Source organism: Apaloderma vittatum, unplaced genomic scaffold (assembly GCF_000703405.1).
Source record: "Apaloderma vittatum isolate BGI_N311 unplaced genomic scaffold, ASM70340v1 scaffold758, whole genome shotgun sequence".
NCBI classification, from domain to species: domain Eukaryota; kingdom Metazoa; phylum Chordata; class Aves; order Trogoniformes; family Trogonidae; genus Apaloderma; species Apaloderma vittatum.
The window spans coordinates 1002-18018 of NW_009731019.1; the positions used below are offsets into that span (position 1 = coordinate 1002).

The 17017-nt window shown below is 35.7% G+C and overlaps 1 protein-coding gene across 3 annotated transcripts in view; it reads left to right on the forward strand.

The window, feature by feature from the left end:
* ZC3H13 (zinc finger CCCH-type containing 13) overlaps positions 1-17017 on the forward strand; it is a 39878-nt gene that overhangs the window by 224 nt on the left and 22637 nt on the right. For all 3 annotated transcript variants that reach the window (XM_009875000.1, XM_009875001.1, XM_009875002.1), the window contains exons 2-6: positions 347-456; positions 5493-5604; positions 12227-12335; positions 14784-14923; positions 15647-15801. In XM_009875000.1, coding sequence (XP_009873302.1) covers positions 347-456; positions 5493-5604; positions 12227-12335; positions 14784-14923; positions 15647-15801 — 626 coding nt within the window. The remainder of the gene's footprint in view (positions 1-346; positions 457-5492; positions 5605-12226; positions 12336-14783; positions 14924-15646; positions 15802-17017) is intronic.

The following is a 17017-nucleotide window of genomic DNA, read 5'->3' on the forward strand; positions in this document are numbered from 1 at the left end:
AGTACCAGATATTCAGATGTCGCTGATTTTAGTAAAGCTGAAAAGAACTCCTTAACGCATGGATGTTCAACGTACTAGAATTTTCAAATAACGTGTGTTGTCCCAGCTTCTGGAGAGGAGCAGTATTACTGTACAAATTAATAATATTTCCACCAACCTAAATTTTTCTCTGCCAGATCTGATGCTTGTTGTTGATTATTTTTTAAAAATTAGTTCTATTACTGGTGGACAGAAGTTACAGATAAATGGGAGTTAATGTGGAGTCATTTGTTTGTTCTGCCACACTCACACCGATGGTATTTCCAGAAATGAGTGTGAAATTCACCCAGTAATGTCTGTCTCTTAGACACAGTGCCGTAACTGGCTGAAGACTGGCAACTGCCTCTATGGGAACACATGTAGATTCGTACATGGCCCTTCACCACGAGGTAAAGGCTATAGCAGCAGTTATAGAAGGTAAATCAAGAACTCACTTTGAATTCTTCACATGCTGTAGGAAAATAGCTTTTGCGACTATGTCTTCTGTTTTTTGTTGTTGTTTTTTAAAATAAAAAGTGAAATGCTGTGGTGTGCCTAATGGTATGTTTTATCAATAACCAATTGCATTGTGAAGCTGCTCAAAACAATAATTTGGCAACTTACAGTGGGTTTTCCCTGGATTTTTGTGTGTTTATAGCTTTAAATAAGTAGAGTCCACTAGATGCAGATTAACTTCTTATATTACTTGAAATGGGAAGTTCAAGTACCTTAATACTTTTTTTTGTGTAGTATCACTGCAGCTTCTGATATGCCATTCTCTCCTTTACTAAAATGCTGGTTTGCAACTAATTGCATCAGTACTCACATACTTGCAACCTTCTGCCTTCGCTGTATGGTTTGAAAAAGGTGTCTTTTTCTCTTCTGTTGTGAGAAAACACTTCGCTTCAAAACATAGATTTGTGACTTTATCAGTAAGATACAGAACACATACCCAGTATCTTAGGAGGAGATCCAAAAAGTTACTTCGTTTTTCAAAAGAGAATATTTCTTTATCTGCCTCTTCATATGTTACTATAGTTCAAAAATACGTTTTTAGACTGTCCTTTATGTGGCATAATGCCTTACTTGACTGAAACTAAATGTGACAACAAGTTTGTAGTATTCTTACTATAAAGGTCAAAAAGATAGTATAGTGCCATAGTGCCTCTTTGCTTGAAAGCTTCATATTTTACTGATGACTGTGCTTCATAATACTGCAGTAATGTTAAAGTTACCTCAAGATTATAGATGGACACACTGAAGCCTCAAAGTGTAGATCAGCAATAGGAGTTTAGGGCATGAGTTTAGGGTTCTGTATCTGGTTCTTTTTCCTGTTCCTGTGGCATACTTTCAGGATGATCTTGACTTTGCTTGTTTGGTCTTCCATTCCTTCTGAGGTGGCAGCAGCTGGGATACAGAATATACCACTGAGTTTAGTGTTTGTGTGTAAGAAATTTTACTCTGTTCTGTACTGAATATTCCAAATGGAAAAAAGAGATGATTTACTGATGGAGAGATTAAATTTTAAAACTGTTAAAATGTCACTTTCTCCTTGCTTTCAGTGTTTGGAACACTGAGGTGTGTAGTTCTACTTGGTCATTTGGAGAAAAGTGATATTTCTTTTAGTGGTTAAAGCTGTGTTTCTGCTTCACTGTCACCACTGACATTTAAGAATAATGTTGATTTACTTCTTGTTATTACTATTTTATTATTGCTAATTTTTTTTTTACTAAGGCTATTTGAAAAAGTCACAGGACAAATCTTGCTGCTTATTTAACTGATATGTTCAACATTTAATAAAGGTATCCTTAAAAAGAGGGAGGAAATCCCTACCTACTCCTCCTGCTCTGCACCAAAACAGACAGATGAAAAAAGCATGCTTGTCTGCAGAAGTTCCTACTAATGACGCTTGGCCAGACACCGAAAAAGCTGGTTTTTGTACATAATAGAATGTTGGCATTTTCATGCCACTTCATATTACAGAGATTTTTACAAATGTTATCCAGGTGTTTAGAATGCAATTTTAGTGGCTTCTTGCAAGACAAGCCAACACTGCTTCCACATCAGCTCTGTTCAAGCAGTACTTTTGTTAAAATATTTAGGACAATGTAATGGCAGCATGTCTCCGTGTGTTCAGCCAGGTCTGCTGGTGAAATCTTTTGTCTGCTTTGCAAGCAGTTTGGTAGGACAAAGCATGTCCTTGCCGCCTTTCTGTCTTGCCCCTTCAATTTCATACCTATGTGAAATAAATCTCATAGTTAATGGTTTTATGTAATCACAATGCTTCCCACAGTTCAGAACATTATCAGGCACTACGAAAACTTGACTCTAAAGTGGGAAAAAGACTTTTAATCTAGCTCCATCATAACTCTTTTTTAGCCTTAATGCTGCCTCTCACAGCATGAATTTTAATTTTACTGTTATAAAAATAAAACCTGACATATTTTTACATATAAAGCTTTCATGATGAGGGTAGTAAGATTTCAGAAATAGACTTGCCAGTGTTCCAGGCATCTTAAGTAAAGAGAAGCTAGCAAAGAAAGAGCTGTGTGTAAACATGCTGTCCCACAAGGAATTTTCCTCCCTTGCTCCCTTGTTGTTTAGCTGCTTGGCAGCTTCGTGCTGGTTCTCTTCTGCTGTTAGCAAGATCTGTGCCATCAGTGTCCCTCCCTAGCCTGTCTGATCCTCTTCATTCTGGATCGTTACACTGAACTTAAAAATTAAACCAAACCAGCAGTAATGTTACATAAGAGCATATGGATTTTGCAAGGTTCAAATATTGTTGTATGGGAAACTGAAAAATGTTTCATGAGCATTCAGTTAGTCACAAATAATTGTCATCTGCCTATACACACATATGTGTGCACAAACACACACAAGTATTCTTGGACAGGTGTGTTGTAATGACTCCAGCCACATAGTCTTAAACTGTAGAGGGAAAATTATATTTATTCGTTGAAATTCAGCAATATGCAATACCCGGAATAACCAAAGATCCCCTTTGGAGGAGGAGTGGGAGCAAAGTTATGTAGAAAAGAAACCACTATGTAAAAATTGAAATTATTATATACCTGAAAGAAAAATTGTCTACTTAGGCTAGCTTGTTTTTCTGTGCTTTAAGCCAAAGTATCTGAAAATAGTCACAGCCTCCCAAGTAACTGCTTTTTAAAAAATTAACAAATATTCAACCTTACTTCTTAGATTTTTTTTTTTTGGTAGGGGGGGGATGAAGTTTTTTGGGAAGGAATTTTTTTAGGATGGTTACAATGACTTCGCTCCAGTGTTCTCCTAAAGCTGAAAATGAAGAAACCCAAACAAACGAACCCACAAATGAAGAAACCCAAACAAAAAACCACCAACAAACTCTGAAGCTGTAGCTTTTTTCGTTTCTGTGATTAATAACTTTTGTTATTCTTAAGTAGATTTGAATAATGTTTTTCCTAAGTTTTTTTTCTTCCCTCCTGTAGTGAAAAAGATATTAATCAAGAGTGAAATTGTTTGGAAGTTTTTTCACTCCAGTATATAACTTGGGAGTTGGGGGGGAAAGGAAGGTAGTATTTTAAGTCTCTCTAGAAAGTTCATGAGCTGCCTTCAGTATAAGTTCTCTAGCTTTCTCCTTCAGCTACTGGATTTTTCCCTGAAATTACTCGTCTTGAGGGACAGTTACTAGGACTTTATGTATAATACTTTTGCTTTTATAATTAGTTTTCAGTTTCACAAATCCAAATTGTTTATGCTGTAGCTGAAATATTATTAACAATGAAGGCATTAAATTGCCACTTTAATGTTGAAAGTTTATTTGTTGAGGCACCTGATTACTGGAATGCTTCTGAGAGTTTTGATAATGCAAAGGAATTATCTGTGTGAGATGGGAGGAGGGGAAAAAAGATACCTTGAATCTTAACCTTTACTAAAGCCAGAGGCTTTAAAGATTATACAGTCTGCATGCAAAGAAGGTAACTTGTTTATATTTGTATGCTGGCTATTACTTGATCCTTCATAGTTCTGAAAGAAGCAACATGCTACTGTTTTGTACCTCTCTTGGTCTAGACTGACCTGTATTTACAACTTCATGAAGAATTAAATGCATTTAAAAATGAGAACAGTCTCTGGTCTTTTTCTACTTAGATGCTAAGGCACTTAACCTTATAATGCAGTGTAAAGAATTAAATGAAAATAACATTTCGAAAGAGGAAGTGGAAACTAATTACTCTTTTTCAAATATGCACAAGTCGGAAATATATTAATTTAGATTTTTGTATATACATAAACTGAAAGACAGTTTACCCTTTGTATATTATGTGGCAGAGGAAGGGTGGGAGAAACAGCAGTTCCTAAATGGAGACCCTAATTCAATCTGAAAACCAAAACAATTGCAAATTTCATTATTCAAAGATTATATATAACTCTTCCAATCAACTAAGGCAGCATCAGGTATCCCTATGATTCTTTAGTGTGAAGTGCCATTTGACAGAAGAACCTGTGTTAATGGCTAACAGCTATCACAGAAGTATCAAACTCAATATCAGGCTGGATTGTTATGAAGACAAAATTTGTTTTCTTGATCTGAAAGGTCGTTTGAAGCAGCTTCTACATCCCCTTTTCTTAGAAACTTGTTTAAATGCAGGGGTCATTCTCTTTTAACCCATAAGGGATAAATGAGCTTTTGAATCTGTACTAAGCGGTGATGAAATTGTATAGATGTCTTGTAGTAGTGTAAGATGTTTGCTCTCCCTTCCTACATCACAGCAATACCTTTTACATAAAATATACTAATATTTTGTAATTGAATAATGAAATGGTTGTGTTACTGCAACATGGGAAGTGGAGGAGGCTTCCAAGAGTGAATTTCTGGTGCTTGGTCTTGCAACAGTGTCTTTTTGTGTCGCAGTCTCACCAAGGTCCTGGGAGGATGGCACCTAGGTCACCCTCTTGGCACTTGCAGACTTAGTCCGTGTTCAGAGTCGTGCTTCTGTGTGACTGTCATTGCTAGTCTACAGTAGCTTGATTCTGCATTCGTTGTATTTCTTTATGTATTTATGTATATGATATATATATTAAAATCAGTGCAGCTTAGAATAAAGAGAAGGCTACAGATAGCTGGAAAGATGTGGGAGGAGTGATTGTGAAACACATTTGCCTGATAGTCAGAAAAAGAAGATTTGCTTTGGATAGGATCACCTGAAGCTGATCTAGAGTAATAACTTGAGTCATGCCATGTATACATACAAGTAATTTTGCTTCTTAGAGTTGATATTCTGAAAGAGTTTTTTTGTTGGGTTTTTTTGGTGTTTTTTTTTTTATTTTAGAATGATTAAACACATTAGAACATAATCGTTTATTGTCCATACACTTTGCTTTAGGGGGGGAGGTTTAGATCTTTCTGTATATACTAATAAAAAACATAATTAAAAGACAGATTCCTTTAAAATAGTCTCATAGAACTGGTTATATTATGTTTCTATATTATGCAGGTCACCGGAAAGACCCACTGGAGATCTTCGGGAAAGAATGAAGAACAAACGCCAAGAGATTGACACAGAACCACAGAAGCGAAGTACAGAGGAATCGTCCTCTCCTGTTAGGGTAAGAATGGAGTTTGCACAACTCCAGAATCCCTCAGTAGCAATTGGGCAGCGTATCCTAGAAAACTGATCATGGTTACTTGTAATATTGAAAAAGTTTGAATGAACTAATCATTTTGTACATACATAGCATGTGGCCTATTTTATTCTGAAGTGTCTTACGATTGTATGGTTATGCAATTTTTTAGCACTTTATAGTATCTTTTATAAATCCCAAAGACTAAAATATGTTATAAATACTGATAAACAGATATTTAATAACAGTGCAGACTCTTCGATTATTGCCAAGAAAAGCATATTACCCATTGTCCCAATCATCCACTATTTTTCCCTCAACGCTTATTCATGTCCATTGTTCGCATGCATCTTGACTCCCAGTTGTTCATCCCAAATTTGCTTTTGATGAAACCATGGAGTTACTGTTGTGCTGGTTCATTTTGCTCTCCTGTTCATATACTTATCAACCATCCCAGCTGCTCACTTTCGGATTTTGCAAAAAATCGTACGTTATAGTTTTCTAATCATCTTTATGCAGCCCTGTGCCCCTCAAATATCAGAAGTTACTTATTTTTAAAGTGTGTTACCTGTTCCTGATGTTACAAACAAATAGGGGCAGAGTTGGTAGTTTGACCCTGCAGCTGTGTAACAGTAGCACCAGTGTTATTCCTGCGTCAATTTTTTTAGAACTATCTTCATATGAATAATGATTAAAAGTTTTTATTTGTGAAAAATCAGTTTTGCTTCTGCAGGTATTAACAGCATTCTTTTTTTCCCCTCTCAGTCTGTTCCTACTGATTTTTTTTATGTCATGTAAAGAAATCGACAGCAGCTGCTATTATTAAATTAACAGAATGGCTTACCTCCAATCATGTTTTCAGTTGCTGTTAAATTGTGTAAACCTTAAATCGTTTTACTCTTTTACTTAAATGTATTTCTTTTATTTTCTAATAGTTTGAATAAACTGTTCAGTTATTGAGTACATGGTTGGTGGGAAAAGTGTTTTTTTCCAACCGTTATTAAAAATTTATCGTAACTTCTCTCCTGATACAACTCTTGATTTTGATGTAATTCTTACTACTGGTTAGTTAACCCTGCTTTTTATAGTGTTTTATTAATGTAATAATAAAATAATCTTAAACAACTAAATCCCAAGTAAAGGTGAACTGGAAGCAGGACTCAAAAGGAATTGAAGAAGTAGTATATTAAAGTACCAAAGAATTATTTATGGGATAAACACACAGCAGAGGAAAAAAAAAATACTTCAGTCTCATAAAACAGAAGTCTGAGGAAACCACTGAGCTTTTGTGTTAGTTGCATGGAGGCAACTCTCAAAATATGGAATATCCAAAGGAAATATTCTGGGAAAAAATAGATGAAGAGGGTCGGTCATCAAGAATTGCACTGCATGAAGCAGGGTATCTAAAAGAGCAGAAGACTGAAGTGACTGAACTACCAAAAAAAAATCTTGCTCCAACATTAGAGCCACTGTTATGGTGGAGATCTAATATCTGATGTTTGCATCTCTTTTTAATGCTTTTGGGATAACAGAGGAACTGGATAAGAAAACTTCATTTTGAAATAATGACAGGTAGCTTGTTTTATAAAAACTTTCGTAATTGTGATGGGTCTTTTAAAAGCATTGTTCCTGCAGACAAAATTTGTAATTCACGGGTTTACTAGCCTGAAACATTGATGGAGAGTAGCAACTAAGAGAGACCTTAAATGCCTTATTTCAAAACAAGTCTCTTGAGGCATCTAGGTAGTTAAAGAATAGCAGGTATAATGTTGTCAGGTTTAGAAGCCAGCTAGGGAGAAAGTTTTAGATTAATTTCAAACAATGAAATTACAGAGGATGCAGTGGTACTTAATCTAAAGAGTTATAGGTTCCTAAAAATGTTGGAAAAGTGTTGGCCATCGCAAATGTCGAACTCTACAGAAGATCTGAAAACAATAGTTGAGATTACTTGTTTGGGGAATGCCATAGGGGTTGGGGAAAGGTAGTTTTTGGCAGTACAATGGCAGATGAAACTTGGTGTTGGCAAGTGCAAGGTAACGCAAAAATATTTAAAACAAAAAATCATTAATGAAGTTTTAAAAAGTGACTGAAACCATCCAGTAGAAGAAGAAGTTATTGTGGACAGCTCAATGAAACCATCTTTTCAAAGTGCAGTCACAGTTTCAGAAGCAAACACTCCATTATATAAAAATGGAATAGAAAATGATCTGTGTTATGCTGTAGAAATTCATGGTCCAATTTTATTTGAAATGTTGTTTGATTGTGATCACCTGTATGCAAGAAAAAACAGTTAAAGGTCTTTTTGATGTGGACAAGGAGGTGAGAAAGAGACTGGAGAGAAGAAAGGAGATGTGGCGAGTGCATGTAATGTGTGATTGGGAGAGTGTAAATTAGATGCGTCATACCCGTACTTTATCCCAGTAGAAAGAATGTAAAATCTGGAAGTAACAAGGGGAAATGCTATTTATGTTATATATTACAATTCTACCTGATTGCCGGAAGATATAGTAAAAAACCTGAGCGAGTTTCACAAAAAGCTGAGACACTATAACTAGTATAAATTTTTTTTAGAAGAGATTTCTTGTTCTTTGGAGATGTAAAATAACTAGTATGATCTGTACGTATTTAGGAAGAAACTTCCTAGATGAACAGCTTATGGAATATCTTCCTTACTATTTCTTCATGTCTTGTGCTGTTATTTTAAAGAGACAATGCGCTGCGTTGTGTGAACAACTACCATTGAACTCAGTTGTTTCTGTGTTTCTCAGATTTGTGTTCAGAATTATATCAGCACTGTGTGTTAGCGTATGAGTTATTGTAAAAATAAATAGGTAAGTTCCTGCAATTACTGTATTTAGTTGGAAATTTTTATGTTGCATTTTCTTCCATATTATAAGAAGACAGTTACCCTGGAGTATATGAGTATTACCTGAAGTATTGCCTGGGAGGTATGTGTGATTTGGGAGAAAGAGTGGGAAGAACTTAATGTACATTTAGGAAAGGTTTTTTGTAAGGAATGTATATTACTTGTTTCATATCTGTGCTTTTTGTCACTGTGGCTTTTGAATATCTCCACTGGATATGGAACTCAGCATTGTCTTCTGTCTCTGAAATAGAAACAGTATCTGTTCATTTCAGAGAAACTACAGATTCATTTTCTTCTATGTTTGTGCAATGTGGTGGTAGTTTACAATATAAAGGTGTTATAGCTAAAGCATAATAGTACTGTGATTGCCTGAAAGATTCTAGCTATAGTATATGATAGCTTATTCTAGATTTAAAGGAATCTGTGCTTTTGAATTAGTTTATATTGTTGGTGCATGTACATGCACTGATAAGGATGAAACTGAAGCTTCTGCTTTGTAAGAATCATAGGTTGCAAGAGTTACAAATATTCTTTCTATCGGTGTTGTCAAAGTAACGCTTCTTGGCTAGAAGCATGCTTTGCAGACTGGATGAGTCCTTTTGTGCTTGGTCAAGCTCTTCTAATGATAGTGGCAAATTTGTTCAAGTAGATATCCGGTCTTGTACTGTAGAGTGCTGATCATATCTTATGAGATATGGAACGTCAACTTAAATAGACATTGAATTAAATAAAATCTCACAGAATTCAGCCATAATGTCATGTTTGTTTTCCTTTCTTGAGTAGCATTTCTCCTGAACGTCAATATTAAATTGTAGTCATCTATCCGACACATGTGAATAGTTTAACTGTGAGCACAGAGCTGAAAACAGCATAGACAAAGTCTAAGTTGTTTACGCCTAGGGCAATCTGCAATATTTTCATTAGTAAATAGTTACATTATTGTGAAAGTATTATTTCTCATGTAGTTAATGGCATTTTTTCAGAGTCTGCAGAGAAATAGCTTACAAGTGTGGCTGAAGTGGATACAGCATCTTCAAGTACAAGTGAAAGACATGCTATTGTCCTTTAGGAGCTTGACCTATTTTATTCCTGGCTTATTAAAGAGAGAGATGAAAAAAACCTCTATAAAGTACAAGAAAGTCTTTAAGGATATGAAGGAAATATTTACTCACCATAGTAGGAGGGAATTAAATGTGTTGTAAGTGGAACAAGCGAAATAACAGGAATGTGCTGATGACTTTTCAGAGAGAAAACTTGAATGTGTATTCTAAACCATCATAACTTAAAATTCTTGATTTGTGTGCCCCAGGAAAATTCACTCTCAGTTTCTAAACTGAGATTTGTTTTTCAAGACATAATGTTACTAGATTATGTTTTCCTGACAACTAAACTGAAGTCATTTAGCATATGAACTGGCTTGGATCAGGTTGTCCTGACTTTTAAAATAGCATGTTTGCATAAAAATTGTTTATTCCCTTCCCCTATATTCAGTAATACAATAAAATTCCTTTCTTAGATGCTTTTGTTCTCAGTTCTTCTGTAGAAGTATGATTGTGCCACTACTGAATCTCTCTGCTGAGAGGAGAAAATACAGGCTCTTTCAAGGTTTGGTTGTAAATTTGGAGATGTAGGTGAGATACATACAGGTTGTGTAGTAGTTTTAATGGGGGTTATTAAATTGATCTTGAAGTGTTCTGACTTACCTTTGTGATGTCCACTGAGTAATTATTTGGGGAATTGGCTTTGAGTAGTTTTGTGAAAGCAGTATGTGGAAGATGTCCTAACATGCATATCTCTGCTTGCTAGTAACAAATAGTGCTGAATTAATAGAAACTAGTATTGGTGTTTTGAGAAATTATGTTTATTGTTTGTTTATATTGTGGGAATTATTTGGAGTATAGTGCAGTAGTGCACAGGTTAATATAACAGATACAGTCTTCAAGGAGGGCAGTCTAGAAAAATTAAGAAAAAAAGAATGATTGCAGGAAAGGCTTGTTCATAAAGTTACAGATTTTTCAGATCTCATCAGGGTCATTTTCTTTTAAAGTAAGTTGCTTTGGAGCATAATGCAAATCTTACTATTAGACTGGAATGTCTTTAGCACATGTTGTGATGATGGTTTAGTTGATCCAGACTTGTTTGCTGCTGATACCAGCAAGCAACGTAACTTGATAATTTGGGACCTTATGCATTGTTTTAGAGATCCTGTCATGAAACGGAGAAGAAATAGCTTGTTTATTTGTTTGTTTCCTTATTCTACTAGTTGCTTTAAATTAAACATGACACAAATTAGCTCTTTAGTGTGAAGTTCCTTCATGTGATGTAGTGACTGGTCAGTTTTTACCAAACCTTCTAAGGCTTTGAATATGATACACAGAATGCAGCAAGACAAGAGGCTTGAAGATAACTGTGCATAGCAGCATCTGTTTAGATCACTAGGTGAAATAAATGCAGTACTTGTTCTGTCATCATTTATGTCATGAACCTAGGGATGAGATTTTAACATTGTTAGTAAATAAAAAGAAATAGTTGAATTTTTCTCACTTGGGAATGACTATCCACAATGTTATGCTATTTCCTTAATGTGTTTCTAAGGTGATGTTAAGGATTTAAACTAGGGTAAGATCTAAGTTTCAGTAAGGAATAGGTAGCGAAATACTCAGCCATCCATTTCTTGGCATAAAACCAAAGGTTCTTACATATCAACGTTGAAGAATCCCCAAAAGACAAAAGAAGCTGCTGTGGGAGGTGAGAACAAAACGAGTATGGGACAGACTTTCAGTACTTGTTCTTTCAGGTTTCCTACTGAATAAGTTAACCTGAGATACTTGTAAGCTTGAATGTTTTGGGTTGTTTTTTGTTTGGGTTTGGTTTTTTTTTTCCTAATAGTGAAAAAACCTTGTCCTGTATGGCTCTTGAACCCAGATAGATCAGAGTGTTAACCTAAGCAGAGGTAGGATGCAAGTATGCAGATTTGCTACTGGAATTTAGCAGGGGGAGAAGAACAGCACAGGTTCAGTTGCCTTTCAAAATCATCTTTTTTCCTGTAATAATAGTATCTGGCATCCTTAGGTGTCCATGGGACCATCTGCCACGTGCAAAATAGGTGCTATTGCAGTAGCTAGACCTGTCTAATAACTCGGCGCCCTTGAAAGTTCATATATAAAGCTAACAAGAGAGCTCGATTCCAGTGTGTTGCTTTAGACTTTTTTCCCCTTCTGCCAGCCACGGGTCTCTCTTTTTAAAATTGTATTATACCCCTCCACCTTCTTTATTCTCTGGAGAATTAAATGGTTCAGCTTCTTAGGCTCATCTGCCTTGCATATAAATACTCTTATTTACAGCTGAGAACTCTTACTCAAGCTGTTAAAATTATACTCTAAATGTTCATAAACTTCCGGTCTCAAGAACCTGATCTTTTGGTTCCTGTTTTTAACTTTATTCTCTGATTTGTGCTCAATTCTTGCACTGCATTTAAACCTCTCTATTTTATGAATCCTTTCTTCTCTTTTCCCCATCTGCTGTTTGCATACTGAGTGTATGAAATTGCATTAGAACATGTTGCCTGTGGAGTCTCTGCTTATTTAAGAAGGTATTCATTCAACAAGCTAAAGGGGAAAATGTTTTTTTTTTTTAAACTATAAAAAAGAAAGACAAAATACCCTGTAAAATACACCTGCTTCTTTGGGCTTCTTTTAAAATAAAGTTGTTTACTCTAATGCAGCATTTTTCCCTTTATAGAAAGAGTCTTCACGAGGAAGACATAGAGAAAAGGAGGATATCAAAATTACAAAGGAGAGAACACCAGAAAGCGAAGAGGAAAATGGGGATTGGGAAACAAACAGAGAAGGTAAGTATAGGGGGCCGGTTAGCTCAGTCAGGTGAGCGTGGCGCTAACAACACTAAGGTCGCAGGATCTATTCCCGTTCGGTCCCCATGTGTTGCCTGATCTAGTCGAGAGGTGGCATCCCTGGCCATGACAGGGAGGCTGGATTAAAGTGATCTCTAAGGTCCCTTCCAGCTTAGGCCATTTTATGATTCTATAACAAAACTAATGCTCCCCCTCTACAGCTCAAAGAATTGCAGGATTACTGGGCTGTATGCATTAGCCATTAATGTTTATTTTTGGAGGAGAGCAAAGAAGCAATCTGAGTTGGACTGCTACAGTGGTAAAACCAACTTATTTTAAGAACACGTGCTTTTTTTTTTTTTTCTTCTTTTTTTCTTTTTTGACTCCTTAGACAAGGAATTTGGCCATATGTGACTGTGGCTGAATCACATTTACATCACTAGCTGAATCCAAGTTACATCCAAAATAATTTTGAAAATGGGCAGTCTGAGGATAGAGCAGCATTCAAAAGTCATCAGGTTTTTGTTGCATGATTTGTAATGGCCTGAACTGTCTCATTAATAAGGGCTCTGTTAGAATGAGCATAACTACAGCTGAAGGTAGCTGAAGGTGAACTTATTTATGTTTTTGAAACACTCAAAGAGTGGGAAGAGTCTTACGTTACATTCTGGAGTCATTTTTGTTTGGATGGAATTTGGTGGTTTGATTTTTATTTTTTTTTTTATTGTTACAAAGCGATTTCATTGTCCATGTTGACAATGCTTATCCATTTAATGTGCAGACAGTTGAGAAAAAGATTGCCTTTTTCTCCTCTCTCTCCTGAGTTTCACTTTTGTGAAACAAAGTCACTTTTGTTGAGACTAAATCTGCCTGAAAGTGAAATTACGGCAGCTGTCGTATTTCTGTAGTTTTGTAAGTGTCAGTTGTTTCAGAAGTAATTACAATATTGCAAGAGAAGATGGGAATCTTGATCCCTTATGACTGAATTCAGATATATTTATTGTATTCGAAATAAAGTGTACTACAAGTTGTTTGCAGGATGGAGTTCCTCTGAAGTTTATTACATAGGTAGCTTTTCTGAAGCTACATAGGTAGCTTTTCTGCTCTGGCAACGGGGCTGGACTAGACGATCTTTTGAGGTCCCTTCCAACCCCTGACATTCTGTGATTATGTGATATGAGTGTTGCAAACGTTCTTTTGCTGTGTCTTAAGCACAGTACATGAATAGAAAAGCAGCCGTGACCTATTTTCAGTCCTCTCTAAATATTGTTTCTGGTGTGATTTAGGAAATACTGACCTATGACATTTATGCACAGAAATAGAATCTAAGTCAAAAAGGTTGGAACGTAAAAACCTCAAGTTCTCTATAAATATGTAGTATGAATGACTTAAGTCTTAGACACTGTGGCTTTCACAATTTTTTCGAGATAGTGCTATTGTGGTTACATGGGTGAAGTAGAATTACTGTCTGTTAAGTTCCAGTGAGTGCTATATAAGCTGCTATATAAGCAGACAGATGGGCCAGGGAAGAACTTGTGCTGTTAGGAATTGAACCTCTCTATAAGCTGTTCCCATTCATGACACATGAAGGGAATTTGTAAACCGCGTGTAGTTACTGCAAAATTTTTTATATAGTTCCTGTGTGTAGGAAGGGGAATGAAAGTTGATGAGTTTTTAATGAAATCATCTTTTCTCCAACAGTTATTTTGCTGAAGTGCTTTTTGAGCATTAGACTTAAATAGCCATAAACAAAATAAGAAATGTAAACAGAGTAAGATTTCAGTTGAAGGCTTGAAGCATATGATATTAACTACCCATGACTTAATGAAAACGTGAGAGAAATAGCAGCTTTTCTGGTGTGAAACCCAAACAGTAATAATGTTTAAAAGCAGAAATAAACTCTTGAAGTGTGCATTTATCCAGTGAAAGAGGTCATACAGACATTTTATTTTAAAATCAATTTGTAGATGTAATTAAATAAGTGTTAACGATTGGTTTGTGGGATACCCTAATAAAATCCTCTAGTATCATGTGTGCATCACCATTAAAATCCATTTCATGTGAGATTTCCTAACTGAGTAGTTCTTTGCATATTTTTGGTCTTTGTGAAGACACATTCTTTTATTTTTTATTGTTATTTAAATATAAATAAATGGTTTGCTGGCTTTCCCTGTTATCTTAATAATTGGTGCATGTCTTTGGAGGAATTTAAGGTAGGTGGGTTTTTTTAATGAAGTTTTAAAAATTTAACTGCAAGTTGTATGGCGCTAGCTGGAGTTACTTCAGGTTTACATATGTAATCGGAGAAGAGATTTGACTTACCTTCATTGATTCATTTGTGCAGTGCTTAAAAATCACAGATAGATTTATGCTTGCCATCCATTATGCTTAATATGATTTATTTAATATGTAAGTGTTTACTAATCTGTTTCCTTTTTTTTAACTAAGACTCTGATAATGGAGATGTTAATTATGATTATGACCATGAGCTGTCTTTGGAAATGAAGCGCCAAAAGATTCAGAGAGAACTCATGAAGTTGGAACAGGAAAACATGGAGAAACGTGAGGAAATAGTCATTAAAAAAGAGGTTTGTATTACATAAATGCGAAATTAAAAAAATAAGTCATCAGCCGCTTCATGTGCTTCTACTTGTTTGCTGGAAGACTTGAGCTTCCTGGGCTACAAATGCACTAGTGCGCTATGCAGCAGTGAATAACTGGCAATGTATAACTTAGTACGTGACTTAGAAATGAATTGTATCTGGTCAGTCACTTGGCACCATAAGCATGTTTTCTGTTTTATGAATTATAGGATTTAATGCATTTTAGTGGTATAAAACTGATAAGACCTTTATCAGCGAAGACATGTAGAAGAAAACACAGCACATTTGCTAAGCTCGTTTTCCAATATGTCCTGTAGTAACAGAGTAGAGTGACGGAGTCAAATATGTAAGCATTAGAAATGCTAAAATTTTGGTCAAGATTTTTTTTTAAAAAAAAAAAAAAGCTTGAAAGCATGTCTTTTGGAAAAAAATGTAGTACTACCTGGGAGCATACTCGTTTTAAACTTTGAGTTACAGTTTTCATAACGCATTACAGAGTGCATCACAGTCTCTGCCCCCACCTTTTTGCTGTCATCGTCCTTTTATGATGGTCTTTGAAAACGATGTGGTTGTTTGAGTTAGATGTGTACATGGTTGAGATCTCAAATGTAGACTGTTACTGAATTTCCATGTGTGACACGTATATCAGCATACAGGTAAGCTTTTGAGCACCAGTATCTTATCTGTTAATGTATTCTTTCCCTCAAGATTTCTCCAGAGGTGGTTAGATCTAAATTATCGCCATCACCAAGGAAGTCTAGCAAATCTCCAAAACGAAGATCTAGTCCCAAATCATCATCTTCGGCTAGTAAGAAAGAGAAAAAAGCATCTACTGTATCTTCCCCACTGTTGGATCAGCACAGGTCAGTATGTAGATGCATCTTGTGAGAAAGTGAGAATAGAGAACCATGCTGATTTTTGTTATTGGAATTTTTGTAATTAATGTGGTTTTTCTGTGAGAAAGTGAGAACAGAGAACCATGCTGATTTTTATTATTGGAATTTTTGTAATTAATGTGGTTTTTTTCGTTTTCCTTGCTTTTGGGACTTTTGATTATATAACTGTAGGAGAAAGTCTCTAAATTGTGCACTGTGAATTGTCTTATGCAGTAAATTGCTGCATCCATGTAGTTGTCAGTTGATTAATTCCATGGTTTGCAGGCAGGTCTTTTTGAATGTCTGGAGTCTGGGAGGTGATGAGAAAATAGAAGCCATTAAAAAGTGGGAAGCAATTTTATTTGAGATGCTGCAGCCTGTAAAATAGCTCCTCTAGTCTGAAGTGACGTGTTTAAAATTTGACCAACATTCTGTTAGTATTATATATTGGACCAACATTCTGTTAGTATTATATACTGCTATTCAATAAATAATATTTGACTTTCATGGCAGGAAAATTTCTCAGAGTTCAGGAGGAGAAAAGAACTGGGGGGGGTATTGTGGGGAGAGGAAAAAACTAAGTATAAGGTATGTGAAAATCACAGTAGGTTGAAACTGGACACCTTGCCACAAAAAGTCAATCTCTGAAACGTCTTTCTAAGTTTTGGTGGCTGCAGAACCCTTTGAATTACTGCAGCCCTTAGGAAGAGCTACTCTAGCAGTGTAAGGAGATACATTTGTATTTGCTAAGCAAAAGTACATTTTGAAATAGGGACAAAACAATTTTGGTTTTGCTATGAGAATGTACAGCATGGGGTAGTGCGCTACTGACGTTCAGCCTGCAATCAAATTGAAGACACGAGTTGTTCGAGTTACTTTGTGTATGTGATTCCCCAGTCTTGCATTGTGGAAGTAGGAATCTAAACAGACAAGATACTCTGTAGGACCTCTGATGTGTGTAGTTCATGCAAGGGTTTTTTAATTTTGAAAACTGGTTCCATCTGAATGGGAGCAATTTGTATTTTTGTTCACTTGCTTTAGAAATAAAGATTATAAATTGAAGAACTCAATGTGAATTTTTACGGTCTGCATTCACCCTTCGTTCAAGTACAGTTAGTGAAAACTGCTTCCTGATGGAGTGGTGAATGCTATGCTGAAAGCATCAAAACCTTTTGCATTATAACTTTCCTGCCAGCATCTGAGA